The following is a 14575-nucleotide window of genomic DNA, read 5'->3' on the forward strand; positions in this document are numbered from 1 at the left end:
CTCTCTCTCTCTCTCTCTCTCTCTCTCTCTCTCTCTCTCTCTCACACACACACACACACACACACACACGGACGGACGGACGGACGGAGACACACTTTAACTCAGTGGGGTTGATCATGTGCTGTTGTTCCCTCCCACTTTCCCCAGCCGGGACAAGTGAGTGAGGGGTTGTTGTGCGACTTGTTACACACTCCAGCAGCTCTTAGAGCCTAGGCCGAGGACCGGACTGAAGGTAAATACAAACTTTCTCCTCGGACATTCATAGATCCAGTCTATGCAGCTGATCTATCTGATTAGTTTTAGCGTGCTGCACTGACTTAAGTCTCAAGCTTTCAAGGTCAACAATGTGGCACTAAAGGGTTGTTTCGCTAAACCAAGATTTAATTTTGCCAGACCTGTTGTTTGCGGTGTTACATAATTTACTCTCCCACAGATCGTTTACTAAGTTGCAGTGCATTCAGGCAACCCTGCAGTAGCCTACAGTATATAGCCTATTCAGCAGCAGGTGTGTGAAAGTGAGTGAATCTGACTGGGTGTGACCTTTTATGGCTTTTTCTACTCAACTGCTCATTAATAATATTAGCCCATTATTACACAAGTATTGTACAAGCTCAGTACAGTATTATACATTAATATATTCTCTATCGATACAGACAGTGTAATCATGTCCAACCAGGTGTTATATGGTGGACTATGGTGTCCAGTAGCGTAGTCCAGCAGTGATCCAGGTTGTCACATCCTCACATAGATTGTCTAAGGATGCACTTGGGCCTCAATCTGTTGTGTCATGTTTTTTGTTCATTCAGACATGCGGGTGGCAGTGATTGGAGCTGGAGTCATTGGTCTGTCGACCGCTCAGAGCATCTATGAGCGCTATCATTCATACGTCCGTCCACTGACCATCGAGGTGTATGCAGACCGTTTCACCCCGCTGACCACTAGTGATGGAGCTGCTGGCCTTTGGCAGCCCTACCTGCACGATAAGGGCAACGTCCAGGAGACGTAAGTGCATTCTTCTTATCCGTCTCTTGAGTCTCCTCTTTATATCTAAAAAGTAACCACCACTTTAACGCTGTATTTGTCCTCACCTCCAGAAAATGGAATAAAGAGACATTTGACTACTTGCTGAGCCAACTCAGTTCACCAGAGTCTGTAAATATGGGTATATTCCTTCAGTCTGGCTACAACGTCTGCACTGAACCAGTCCCAGTGAGTAGCACTTGAGTCTTGAAGTCAAATTGACCTCAAAGATAAGAATTGACCTGAAGCCTTTTACAGCCAAGATCAAAGGTCCTGTTCAAAGAGAAAAGCAGACACATTAACAGTGTGATTTCAATAACTCATTGATAAATGTAGCCTATCACATACCAGTGCAACATCTACCATAAACATTGTCCTTTGGTATTCAGGGGCGCTGTAACTAGAGCTTTGTTGATTGGCACAATGAATGGTGCCCGAGAGCGGCCGTCAACAGAGAGGCCTCAGTAAGGGCTGGGTTTACATTCAGTCTCAGGGGTTAATTAGGATTCTGTATCCTGTGTGGTCTCACAACATCGACTTGTTTTTGATTGTAGGATCCCTCATTCAAAGACATTGTCCTGGGCTTCAGACAGCTCACAGAACGTGAGCTGCAGATGTTTCCTGGATATAAGTAGGTTTTCACTAAAACTGCCACAACACAGTTTTCAACATAGTTTTGTTGCATCATGTTAAACATTATATTTCACATCCTCAAAGAACATCCATACAAAAGAAGAAAAACGTAAATTATAACATTACAAACACTACGAAATGTCTTCTAATAAATAATGTAAAGAGAGTTACTCCAATATCCTAAGAAAGGCTTTTTTCCTCTTCTCTCGGTATTTCTCCGTGTAACTGGCTAAATTAAATATATGTGAATATAAAACCAACTTCATGCACATTGCCAGTTTACATCAATTTTAATTCTGCTGCACTGCATTGTGTGATTCCATATAAAGCATATCAAAAGTTATGATTGGATGGATAATTTTGTTTTGCAGCTCTCTGACGGTAACATATTTGTCTCTTCTGATATCTCCAGTTATGGGTGGTTCAACACTGCTCTCATGGTGGAAGGTAAAACATACTTACCTTGGATGATGGATTGGTAAGTGATTATCTTTATTCCTCCTATGTCAGCTTTTTTTTTTTTAACAAGAACTTAACAAGTCCTGAGTTGAACTCAATCTTTGCAACATTTATTACCCAATAAAAACCTGAAAGGAGACACCTGATACCAGAAGTATTGGTTCCCTTGGCTCACAACATACAACACACAGGCTTAGTTTAGTTTATCCGTCTGAAAGTCTGTAATATTTATGTGATTTAATGTAATGATGTATACATTATCTTTGCTATTTAGTCAACTTAAATGACCTTAGTACGAAGTAAAAAGTAGGGCACTGCGCACTCACTAGTCGCTAACTAGCGAGAACTAACTACTATCATGCATTTTGCAAGATATCAAGTTTATTTTTCTGCAGTGGTTTTCCAGTTCACACATCTGGTTTTGTCTTATTTTCAGGTTGCAAAAAAGGGGGGTGAAATTTCACCACAGGAAAATAGAGTCCTTTAAGGAGGTTAGTGAAGGTATTTCTTTATTATTGTTGCATTTTTTAAAATGTAGGTTTTTTGGTGTTAGACATACTTTTGATAGCCAGTCGGTAATCTTATAATATTGACTACAAAATGTTCACAAGACTCACAAAATGTTATCTCTTGTCATATTTGTTATCTCTTATCTTGCATGCCTGTTTTTAGCTGGCTGAAACTGGGGCAGATGTGATTATAAACTGCACTGGGATGAGATCGGGAGCGCTCCAGCCAGATCCAGACCTGAAACCAGGTCGTGGTCAGATAGTGAAGGTGAGAGTGAAAAGGTTTAAGCATCTAAGTATGGTTTTTAAAACCAACTAAGAGAGGAATGGAAGTTGAACCGTGTTGACGCTCTGTGTTTCAGGTGGATGCTCCATGGTTGAAACATTGGGTTCTTACACACAACATTGCAGCAGGAGTCTACAATTCACCATACATCATTCCAGGGTAGCTATAGAGACAGGACACACTGAACTGCAGATGCGCACGAAACGTGTTTCTGTACTAGGTCACTTCTGCATCTTAGACATGCTTTTGTGAAGTTTTAGCTTATTTGACTACTTCTCTACTTTGGTAGACTAGGTGCAGGCGAGGCGCATCTGCCCTGCGCCTCGCCTTCGCTTCGCCAACGGGGAGTGGTCAGGAGCAGATTGCGATTTTGCTTCGAGACGCAGCGGAGCGCATCCCGCCTACTTCCCTCCCACCGGCGCAAATGGCATAGAGGGAGGAGAGAAGGCGTGGAGTGGGTTTGACACAGCCGAGTCAGATCTTCACCAATCAAATGAGCTCCTCTCCTCGCCTTTAAATCCGCCGCGCGCGCAAGGCGGACGTTTGATTTCACCGTGGAAGAGAAGATTTGAATCAGCACCTACAGATTACAGCATAGACAGTACATCTATTATCGATTGTCCCGTCACACTTATGACACATCAACAGGGGTGGACTGGGACAAAAATTTGGCCCTGGACTTTTTGGTCCAGACCGGCCCGCTATCTGCACGCGGATATTTTGCCAACTAGCATCGTTGATGTACATACAAACACACAAGCTCTTAATAACACCACTACTAAACGATAGGCTATACAATATACAACAAAGTTGTGGAATTGTGTGGAATAGGTTAAGTTTGGACAAGATTACATGCACATAATGAGTCTGCATGCAATCAGAACTTTGGCTAGTTGGCTAAATGGAAAACAATAGTACAATGATCTGAAAAATGGACAAACACTAATTTTATCTTAGAAAGACAGTACAGCTCAACATAATGTATAGACAATGAAGCATGACAAGAAATACTTGTAATTTGTGTACTGCATCATGAGTAATATGTATGCAGAATGATGTTTTACTGTAACAGTAGTTAATCTGTGTTTTATTAATTTTAGCTGTATAATGTTAAACTGTTGAAAGGACAATAAACCATAAACACTGACTGAAAAAAATATGGAAAGCATACATATTTGTTAAGTTGTTAGCTCAATGTCCTTCATGACCAAATTTGAGTGAGGGCACTTTAATAAAAGCAACTAATTAATTAATCAGGATAGTATATGAATATAGTTATTGTTTTCCAATACTTTAGATAACTAGATTTAGCTGTAACACACCACACCATCAGAGTTATTAGCTATAGCTATTATGTCAAGTAAAGTTCATAGCAACCGTTCTGGACCATTTACAGTATTTTAATGAATGTTTACAACACCATTCTGGAAAGCACATACCTGCTTAAGACGGTTATCACTACCTCCTTCACATGGTGGAGAGTTTTCCTCAACACTTATTTTTTCAGCCTCCTCCTGCACCATAAGGGCACTGATAATGGGAGCCTCGATCACTCTCTTCAGACTCACGTGAAGGACCTGCTGCTGAAGCTGCAGCATGGTGCTTCTAGCCCCGGCCAGGCCAGGCGGCCCCTGATCTGCGTAATTGTTGTACTTTTAGCAGTCTGTGCTGCTAGAGCTTTTCTTTTTCTGTTACTTTCCTCCATTTTTCCGCGCTGCCTTTGCGTTTTTTTTTAACTTTTCTTTTCCGTTTTCGTGCGCTGGTGTTTTTGTTTTTTTCTCTCTCTCGCTCTCTCTCTCATCATGACTCCTCATCATTAAAAAGTGATTGGATGAGGGGGGGTCTAGAGCATGCGTGGGTGGGACTCCTGGGCCTCTGTAGCCTCTCATAGGGCCATTGGGCCAGGTAGACAAGCCACTAGGCCAATCGTCACCTCTCTGCTGTGTCTGCAGCTGAGCACTGTGGGCCGAGCCGATGCATGTCTCTCTCCCTGGGCCGGGAGAGTTACAATAGGCGAGGCGAGGCATGGCGAAAAAAAAAGTTAAATAAATAAATAAAAAACGGCCGCCTATCGGCCCATTAGTGACCGGCCCACCGGGAAAACTCCCGGTACTCCCTATGGCCAATCCACCCCTGCACATCAAAGGCTGCACAGATGAAAGATGAGGATGGATTACTGCTGTGTTGACACTACACGATTATCTGCTATATTTATGTATTTACTTATTGATTTATTGAGCCGCATCGTCACGCGACCATAACAAATAAAACTGAAAACAAATAAACCACAAGCAGCCTGGCATCATAGTGAGCAGATATTCACAACTCCATCTCAGGTAAATTCTAAAGAAAAAAGAAAAAGAGAGACGCTCCGTGATCTCCGTTACGCACAGCTGTTTGTTGTGATCTGTGCACACCTGTTTAAATATAGGTTACTAAATATGAGTGTCTTTATTAATGGAAAAGGGGTGTGTGTGTGTTTTTTTTTTTTTTTTTTTTTACTGGGCAACAGCTCTCAATCTGTCAGAGCAAGTGAGACGGGAGGAAACTGATGTTCTGGTCCGGTCCAAGCTGGCAGTGTCCGGTCGCGCGAACAGACCTCACGGGCTGATGATGCAAAAGTAGTCTGGGAGGGAGGAGGGAGGAGGAGGGAGCAGGTCTATCTATCTATCTAACCTATATTTAAACACGTGTGCACAGATCACAGCATAAACAAACAGCGCTGTGCGTAACGGAGGCATTTCAGTTTTATTTGTTATGGTCGCGTGACGATGCGGCGCTGGCCCCTAATAAATCAATAAGTAAATAAATAAATAAATAGCTGATCATCTGCAACGGCACAGTGTGTAGTGTCAACACCTGCTCTTGGGACATCCACGGCTGTCTCAGTCCCTCCCTGGTTTCATCTGTGTTAATTCAGTCAGGCTGAGTTTCCATTACGCAAGCCTTTGGTCTGCCATCAGTGTGACGGGACAATCTATATAGATATAGGTGTATGTGCTGATTCAGATACAATAAATAGGGGTTATTGTGATGATTATTATTATTATTATTGTTGTTAATTGCATTTAAATGTGCCTGGAAGTGTGGAAATCTGCCTGTGAGGTCTTGGTGACGTGGGCGCACTGCGCGCTGGGCAGTCAAAATACCAGTCCGCTGGCTGCGCTTCGCCTTGCGCTGAGACTAGACCAGGTTGGAGCTGGCGAGCTTTCGGCGCACTCTCCGCGCGGTCTATCTGTAACAAATTGTCACTGCGCCACGGCGAATCTGTCGACACCTCCCCCTGCTGCGCGACCACTCCCATCTCAGCGCACAGCAGTCTGCCAATTTACCGAATCCACTGCGCACCTTGTTGAACTGGAGGAAAATACCACTTCGCCAGCTGCGTCAGGGCTCGCTTCGCTGCGCCACCCTGAGTTGCGCCACTAAAATAGGGCCCATATTGCTTCAATTCGATTTTCTAAAAGACCATCTGTGTCTGCAGGAGTCGTCTCGTGACCGTCGGTGGGTGTTTCCAGGTAGGAAACTGGAGTGAGCAGAACAGCTCCTTAGACCATAAGGGAATCTGGGAAGCTGCCTGTCAGCTTGAGCCCAGTCTCAAGGTAAGTTTGAAGTGCTGTTTCTCAAAGAGTCCATAAAAAGACTTAATGTAATTAATAATTTACTGTGTGTCTTCAGTAGTGTTAAATATTTATTTTGTCTTTTGATATATTTAGAATACTCATTTTGTAAACCATGTTTGTAATAAGGGACAACTTGCTCTTACTGAAGCATTTGTTTAAAATGAACTGTATAAAAATACCAGGACAGCCAATATAATAATAATAATTAACACATTTTTTTTTATATTTGGACACATATAAAATTTTCAAATGTGTCACAGCTTATGTCTTGTTGTTGTGCAACATTAGCATGCCAGGATAGTGGAGGACTGGTCTGGCCTCAGACCTGTTCGGAGTAAAGTCCGACTGGAAAGGGAGACCATACAGTCTGGTGATACTACAATCGAGGTAAACCATAACTGTTGATCAGGACTCTAAGCATGAATGTTGTAGTATTGATCTTATATAAAATATTGTAACTTTTATTCAGGTGATACACAACTATGGTCATGGAGGTTTCGGACTCACCATTCACCGGGGCTGCGCCGAGGAGGCGGCGAGGCTCTTTGGTCTGATTGTAGAAGGAAAAGGAAAAGGTCCAAGAGCTCGTTTGTAAATTTGTGTGATTGATGCATTCCTTTTTCAAATTTCAACAACATCTGTGCCTTGTATCCTGTGGTGCTCAATCTAATGTAATAATGTAACATAAAAGACGACACAACAGTTTTTTGTCATTACTAAGAGGTCCATTCTCATGCTTAAATTCATAGGAGGTTGGGTAATAGAAAAAAGTACATAGTAATGAACTGACAGTGGTTATTAGGTTTTTTTAGTAATAAACACAACATGAATCCACAGCTATTTTTTAAAGATTATTTACTATCATACTATATCATACACATTTACATCCAGTGCACTGACAAGAATCTGTGCACACAGACACTTAATGTAGCACTATATCTCCAACACTGGCAGCTCGCTGCACCTGTGCTGGTTGATCTGATTTTTTTTTTTTTTGGGGGGGGGGGGACCAAACATTGCTCAGTGTGTCACTTGTAGTCTGCCGCCACATTGCCTTTGATACAAACAAAAGCAAAGACAACAACTAAACCAGGTATTTGATATTTACAGAAAGACAGAAAGTAACATCCTGCTAAATGTTAGTATGTGTAGGTCTATGTGTGCGCAGTCACAGAGACCCTGCATGGTTTAAAAATCATAACACCATACAACACCATATACTGATACTCACGTTGATGTAATTTTTTTCAAATCATGTAGTTTTTTGTGCTAACTAGGTCTGAGTCAGCTTTGAGTGATGTAAATACACGGATTTAAATTCCCTAATACTTCAGTATTAACTTACATACTGTAGTGTTGCCCTGTTTGTGTTTTACTCGTGAAATATTGTCAAGTGTATGACATCATTGATGAAGGCTTTGGCAGATTTGTCAGCATGTCATAAATAAACAGCAACATGATGATCTAGACATGAGGTATTAGGTATTTTTGTTATTATCAGAGTAATAACTCCATATTCCTTATTTCTTTAGCAGGAAACAAATATAATCCCTGATAAAATGTGAAATAATACTGACACAAGAACATAAAGAACATACTTAACACTGACTTTAAGAAAACTGGTGACTGTACAGTTTGTTTTGTCACTGTCTTGACAGAAGTGAATCTCAAAATGAAGCAACTCACTACTTTATGTAATCAAATGGTCTGTTGATCGGATGATGTGGAACTGTTCTCCATTCCAGCAATGCACTTTTTGTAAAGCTGAGTTTGTAATTCGTGTATTTTACAGGCAATTTGGGTTCATGAGATGATGCTCCTTCTTATCTACACATCTACAGCCAGTATGCTAATTGAAGCAGCTTTTTCAAAGGGTTGAGAGCAGGTCTCTCAACCACAAAATGAATAGGTAGTTTTAAGGCTCTTTGATAAGAGGATAGTGGTTTGAACCTAACCCTTAACACCTGACACTCTCCCTTTTCCATTGGCTTCTCTTGCATTAGAAGAGCAGGATTCAAATAATTTGCTTTAAGTACTTAAATGCTCACTTGTTCATGAAGGTGTCCCACTCTGTCCACCATTTAATCTTGCGCTCATGTAGGTCATTTGGTCTGTCCGGTTGCCCTGTGTGCAGATATACTGTACAGTGGCAAGATAGTGACAGCAATGGTGGTTGAAGACTACAAATACAGTGACATGTCAAAAAACATTGTGCTGCCTGGCTCTCTGAAGCCACCGTGGTGTTTAAACTGAAGAGTCAGAGTGGGACCAGAGATGGCCACAGAAAGCTGCTTTAGCCCTCTTGCCTCTCGTTGCCTCCTTTCTCCACTGCGGTCACTTCTGATTTTTACTCCAGCCAGCGAGTCCTCAGCCTTGGGAGCCGGAGCTGAGTCCCCCTGAGCTGTGGGAGGAGGCGCGGCCCATCATCTCCTGGCCCCACTCACGGTGGTTGGACTCCTGCAGCCCCCGGCCTGTTGTCTCAATTGGAAGTGCACAGGAGGCGATGGCGGCTAGGAGGCAGCAGCAGCAGTAGACGGAGAGAGCCAGGTATACAGAGGACTCCAACATCACCTGCGAGATAGAGAGGCACAGGGACAAACAATCATCTTAATTCTTTCTCAATTCTGTCCATGTTCAAAAAGAAAAAATATGGCAGCTATGTGTTACCTGTGCAACGAACGGTGTAATGAGGGCTCCGACTCTGGCCATCCCACTGCTTGTTCCCAGACCTAAAGCCCTGGTCGCTGTTGGGTACACCTGCAGGGTTTCAGAAGATACTGAGGAGGCTCATTCTCTGTCTCTCTTAACTCAGCTATTCACTTAAGACTAACAACTGTCTGTACTTTACACAATACAAGCACAAAACGCCACTCAGCTTTGGATATCTGACCTCAGGAGTGTACACATAAGCTGCCTGGAACCCTCCTGCAATAAACGCTCTGGCGATGAATATCAACACAGTCATGGATGTTCTGCAAGAGAGAAACCAATGCCAGTTAGACTGGAAGGAGCCACAATTAATCAAAAGAGCTGCAGATTTAAAAGTCGAGGTATGACCCTCCTTACCTCCCGACACAACCGTAGAGTGGAATGATGCACATAGAGAAGACGAAGAAGCACAATGCCATGGTCTTCCTCCTCCCCAGTCGATCAATAGCCCACAGTGTCACCAGCAGTCCTATGCAACATGAACACTATACCTCACTCAACCTGCGTGTTTGCACACTATATTAACTGGTTTAACCTTTAATTGATCTGGATGCACTGCTCCTTTTTTCTGTATGTAGCAGCGTTTACAGTATGAACAAAATTTACAATGTCCTACTAAAAATCTAGGTATAAAAAAAAAAACAGACACTTTATTCATCACCATTTCATCCAAATGGCCTGTCTATGAATTATATTACAAAACAATAATATACAAGTGCACCTTTGCCCCAATCTGAAGAGAATTCAGTAACCTTTACCTGGGAATTCAGATAACGTCGTCCACAGCAGGTCTTTATAATCATCAGAGTTAAGATATTTACACTCCAAGCTGCAACTGGGCTCCCTCCTATTTCCTTTGGACACTAGAGGGGGGTATAAAACAACAAACGGGATAGTACACACCCAATACTGACTCAGTCCATTGTGGTGCTTTTTGCAAAAACAAAGCTGTACAGCAGAGTCTGTACATACGAATCAAGCACAGGTGGAATTGACAACATTAAGCCATTGTTAGTGTCATGAGCTACACCTCATTATGACACTGAGAAGCGTGGTTTATTTATCTCTACAGTAGGTGGCATTGATCACACAAGTCAGTAAACCACGATATCTTTTTCATCAGTATCTCAAATTAAAATGTGTGTGTGTGTGTGTGTGTGTGTGTGTGTGTGTGTGTGTGTGTGTGTGTGTGTGTGTGTGTGTGTGTGTGTGTGTGTGTGTGTGTGTGTCGCTGACTGAGTGTGGACCTCTGTGGGTGGGAGTGTGGAGCACTGACTCACCTCCACATGCACCTCCCTCCTGAAACAGCTCTGTGGTCAGGAGCACTAGCCCATAGTAGGAGAAAGCATTTGCAAACCTGTGCAGAAAGGGACACAGGATGAGAAATGACAAATACAATGAAGTGGGTAGTAACTGAGCATATGACTGGGTGACAGGCTCATTCTCTCCATTTACCAAATAAACCACAGCAGAACTGTGGTCCAGCGAAACTGGGATGAAAACAGGTCTCGAATCTTCCCACGATCCTCCTAATTAAAAGATGAGACATACAGAATTGAATGCACAGATGACAAAATAAAGGTTAGTCCTACAAGAAAAATGTCTGGATTACATTCAGAGCATTTGTGCTCTGTAGAAAAAGACTCCACCTGTCTGGCAGCAATTAGTTTCCCCAGTGGCATTGGTGCTCCGTTCTCTGTGGCGATGCGTTTCAGTGTGGCCAGAGCTTTTTCCTGGTTCCCTGTCAGGACATCGTATCGAGCACTCTCTGGTAACCACTGCTCACAACACACCACCACAAAAACAGGTATGCTAGTTGATAGAGCTGTAACTTGTTATGTTTAAATATTGTAGAACATCTCCCGACTGATATACTCACAAAACACAGGATGGCAAAGATGAAGAGAGGAATGGTAGAAAGGCCAAGCAGCCAGCGCCATCCCAGAGTGGGCATCACCAGGATTGCTAAGAGGACCTCAAACACAGTGCCCAGTGCCCAAAATATCTGCAGACCAACAGCAGTGAAAATCATTTTAAAAAAAAAATCTAATTTTCATTTCATCACAACTGTTGCATGCATTTTCATTTCTGGATGTTATTAATGCTCTGGCTAGAGAGATGATAAAAGAGTGAAACAGTAGGACAGTGTGGTCCGTACCTCAATTAGCAAGATGCAAGTGGCTCGAGACTTCATAGGCAGAAATTCAGCGTACAGTGTCACCCTTAATAAGAAGGGACATGACAGTGTTAATCCAAACTCAAGTCTTTAATTACTGCGCTGGTTTTAGAGACATAAATTAGGGTTACTCACGACTGTGGAGCTCCTCCAATTCCAAAGCCCACAAGTGCACGGAGGACGAGGATCCACCCATAAATTGGGGCAAACGCACTCATCACGCCATAGAACATAGTCCACAACACGCTCATCTTCAGACCCTGTGTGTGCATATGATGAAAACGTAACAGGCTGCTAAATAAATCATGGTGATCACATAAGGCTCTTGTGCTGGTACTGTCCAATGTTGATTACAGCTAAACTTTTAAGGCACATAAACCCCAAGATACACTTTGTGTTATGGGAAACCACGCCATGTGAAACAGAAATGTTATTAGAACTTACTGTCTTTCTGCCATATCTGTCAGATATGTTTCCCCAAAGAGATGAGCTGATCATCATCCCAATAAACACGGCCTGGATCAGTGACAGTGAAAAAGCACAAAGAATATTCATGGGATTGGGCAAGGGTTTCACTACACATAGTTGATACAATGCACAACCTTAATGCATAATTCCATACTGCAAACACTAGAAATCACTGCATGGGAACATTTTCATATAAAACATCTTCTTGTGAACACAAAATGTAATATTAATTGTATTTAGTATATCACAATAAGTGACTACTGAAAATATGCACAGTTCAATGTAATACCTTCGGTAAAATGTGGTGTACTTTGCACGTTCTTTCATATTATCGGCTACTCACAGAAGTAAATAAGTCCATGATAAATATTTAGGTCTACAGTACACTGTAAATATTGCAACAAAATCTACTGACCCATTAGGGACTGGGCTGTGTTCCACGTGACTGTAACTGTTCAATACAAGCACTTATTTCAAAAACAATCCCTGAACACTGAATCGATAACTATCAGGACAGTCATGTGGCATTGGAGGCAAGAGCACTTTGCAGACATTAGAGAGCCATTACCGATGTAAGCAGTGCCACCTCGAGGCTGGGCAGTCTCCATTCACAGTGGAGCTGTGGGGCTAAGATGCTGAGGATCATCATCTCCATGGCATCGGCCATCTGAGAAAACAAACAAACAAAACCCATAGGTACAAGGTAAAAAAAATCGACTTATCTATTATTCTTATTGACAAATTCCCTTGAATGTTGTATTTGTTTTTAAATGAAAGAGCAGTTCTCACCCAGGACAGACCGGTGAGGATGGAGAGTTTCCATTGGAATGTCCCAAAGCCTATGGCCTCCACCGCATCTTCTACCATGAAGGTGTCTGAAGGGATGGGAGATTTTGCTGAGGGCCATATTATGCAAGATTTAACTTGAGTATGTATTTAATGTAGGTACATGTAGTAACAAGGAGTCAAAAAGTTGTCAGAGAAAAATGGAGCCCGGCTGCTGCCATACTGTACCATCAGTAGGATTTGCAAAATCCCGAGGTACCGGAGGTCCTTCTGTAAGTGCCACAGACTCCACGTCGGTCTGCTCTGCAATCCTGATAACCTGCTCTCTATTGTCGCCATTATCCTCAGAGCGTGTGCTCTCACCTGTGCGACGGAATCGGACAACACTAAAATAGAATTTAAAAAAAGATTAAAAATATTTTATAACCCCAGGAGGATTAACACATCAACAACATGGCTGTCCATATGAGTTACAGAGGACTAGACAGGGCAAAGCTGAGCACAAATGAGAGTCGGAGGCTGTTGCCTAGGTGACATGAGCTTTTTCTGTCTGTGATTTTGTGAATGGGTGGTAATATCATCCTATGGGCGAACCATGTCAGGTCAACTGATACTCTGCACACTCTACTTTACTGCTAAATACCCAGAGTTATACAGGCTCTCTACTGATGGGAGGTATAATCTTCTCCCACATGTAGATAATGGATAGTTCATAAAGGATAAACACTGTAAGAGAACTTGGAGAGAACTGGTGATGTCTTAATCACTGTAATTACGTAACATTGCTTTCTTGCAGCAGGGCTGCAGAAGAGTGTGTGACATGTCCATGAATGTCCTTTACTGTAGGCCACTATAATTTCCATCATCAGGGTCTACTGAAATAAATCATGTCAGGGAATATGTACTTATGGAATACTACAGTATAGGGATACCATAGCAAATCCTACAGCCATACATTATCCTTCTTGTCTTTCATTCAGTGGAATAGAGTTGTAAGTGCTTAGTAAACTATTTCATTACTAGACTATATCATTATTTATATATAATTCTACTAAATTGACAATCTACTGTTGAGTACCCTTTATTCCCCATGGTAAGCCTGAATGATATAGGCTATATGGGCCAACCGTGTCTTAGGGCTGAAATAAATCACGCAAGGTACTGAGTCATGACAGCAAACATAATCACATTACAAGTTAAGATGGAAAACTTATCAGCCAGAAATCACAGTGGAGCTGTTTCTTGTGACTACATAACCAGAAAAGCCTCCCCGAGCGAAATGCTACGACTGTAAACAAAGTGCACCACCAGCAGCAGTGCCTGGAGAAGCGAGGTTGTTTTGATCTAATCATGTCTTTGTTTATCAAATCTGGGCACATGTCTCTGTAATACAGCTGGACAAATGTCGTTATGAAATGACTGGTGCTTTTGAGGAATGTCAGGTTGTTTGTGGTCCAGCGAGCTAATCAGACACGACGCGAAGCTGTCAGAGGGCGACGCGTTGGACAAACGTGCTGTCATGGTTGAAAACGGACCAAACAACGGCGCAAAGGCGGCGATGTGCAGATTGTGGTTTACTCACGGCAGCTGTCTCAGTTGGAACAGATCATCGTCCATTTTGGTCTCTGTTGGCCGACGCTCCGTTTGGCCACATCGCCGTTTACATTATCACGAGGAGCAGCGATTTCAGCACCGAGGAGAGCGACCTGCTCCGGTGTCCGCCGACGACAGCCAATGAGAAGCCACCGTGCGCGAGTCAAAGCACGAGACACGGAGAGGGAGCGTCGGGATGAGCTGATCTGCGACTGCAGGACCGCTGTGGTCCACACATGACCTCACAGTGATGATGAAACATGGGTGAACCCAGATAATCTATGTATGTAAATGAATAGGGGTATTCCCATCC

General features: G+C 42.7%; 3 protein-coding genes across 3 annotated transcripts in view; 1 reads left to right on the forward strand and 2 right to left on the reverse strand.

The window, feature by feature from the left end:
* Positions 1–48: 48 nt before the first annotated feature.
* Positions 49–7997, forward strand: LOC310992004 (D-amino-acid oxidase-like). The gene is made up of 11 exons (XM_083979954.1): positions 49–232; positions 807–1002; positions 1095–1209; positions 1575–1651; positions 2066–2131; positions 2549–2603; positions 2785–2889; positions 2984–3066; positions 6392–6509; positions 6819–6917; positions 7000–7997. Exons 2-11 carry the CDS (start codon positions 809–811, stop codon positions 7123–7125), a joined length of 1038 nt encoding a protein of 345 aa, XP_083836080.1. The 5' UTR covers positions 49–232; positions 807–808; the 3' UTR covers positions 7126–7997.
* The window catches only part of gatc (glutamyl-tRNA amidotransferase subunit C), a 33141-nt gene continuing 23639 nt past the window's right edge, over positions 5074–14575 (reverse strand). The window contains exon 6 of the transcript XR_014595657.1: positions 5074–5083. The gene's annotated coding sequence lies outside the window, so the exon portion shown is untranslated. The remainder of the gene's footprint in view (positions 5084–14575) is intronic.
* svopa (SV2 related protein a) lies at positions 8849–14395 on the reverse strand. Its single transcript, XM_083979949.1, has 16 exons — positions 14252–14395; positions 12898–13055; positions 12673–12758; positions 12452–12550; positions 11860–11931; positions 11551–11675; positions 11398–11461; positions 11119–11244; positions 10889–11017; positions 10695–10768; positions 10520–10596; positions 9998–10102; positions 9597–9708; positions 9421–9502; positions 9198–9287; positions 8849–9101 (listed from the first exon to the last, which is right to left on the reverse strand). Exons 1-16 carry the CDS (start codon positions 14284–14286, stop codon positions 8898–8900), a joined length of 1638 nt encoding a protein of 545 aa, XP_083836075.1. The 5' UTR covers positions 14287–14395; the 3' UTR covers positions 8849–8897.

This window comes from Trachurus trachurus, assembly GCF_905171665.1.
Source record: "Trachurus trachurus genome assembly, chromosome: 9".
In the NCBI taxonomy this organism is placed as follows: Eukaryota; Metazoa; Chordata; class Actinopteri; order Carangiformes; family Carangidae; genus Trachurus; species Trachurus trachurus.

Excerpts from the sequence above, each read along its gene's own strand:
- svopa (XM_083979949.1), bottom strand. The coding sequence starts at position 14,286 with ATGGACGATGATCTGTTCCAACTGAGACAGCTGCC. Across the intron at positions 9,288-9,420 it reads CTTATGTGTACACTCCTGAG|GTGTACCCAACAGCGACCAG; the intron begins GTCAGATATCCA and ends GAAACCCTGCAG. Across the intron at positions 9,102-9,197 it reads TTACACCGTTCGTTGCACAG|GTGATGTTGGAGTCCTCTGT; the intron begins GTAACACATAGC and ends TCTATCTCGCAG.
- LOC310992004 (XM_083979954.1), top strand. The coding sequence starts at position 809 with ATGCGGGTGGCAGTGATTGGAGCTGGAGTCATTGGTCTGTCGACCGCT. Across the intron at positions 6,510-6,818 it reads AGCTTGAGCCCAGTCTCAAG|CATGCCAGGATAGTGGAGGA; the intron begins GTAAGTTTGAAG and ends GTGCAACATTAG. Across the intron at positions 6,918-6,999 it reads CTGGTGATACTACAATCGAG|GTGATACACAACTATGGTCA; the intron begins GTAAACCATAAC and ends ACTTTTATTCAG.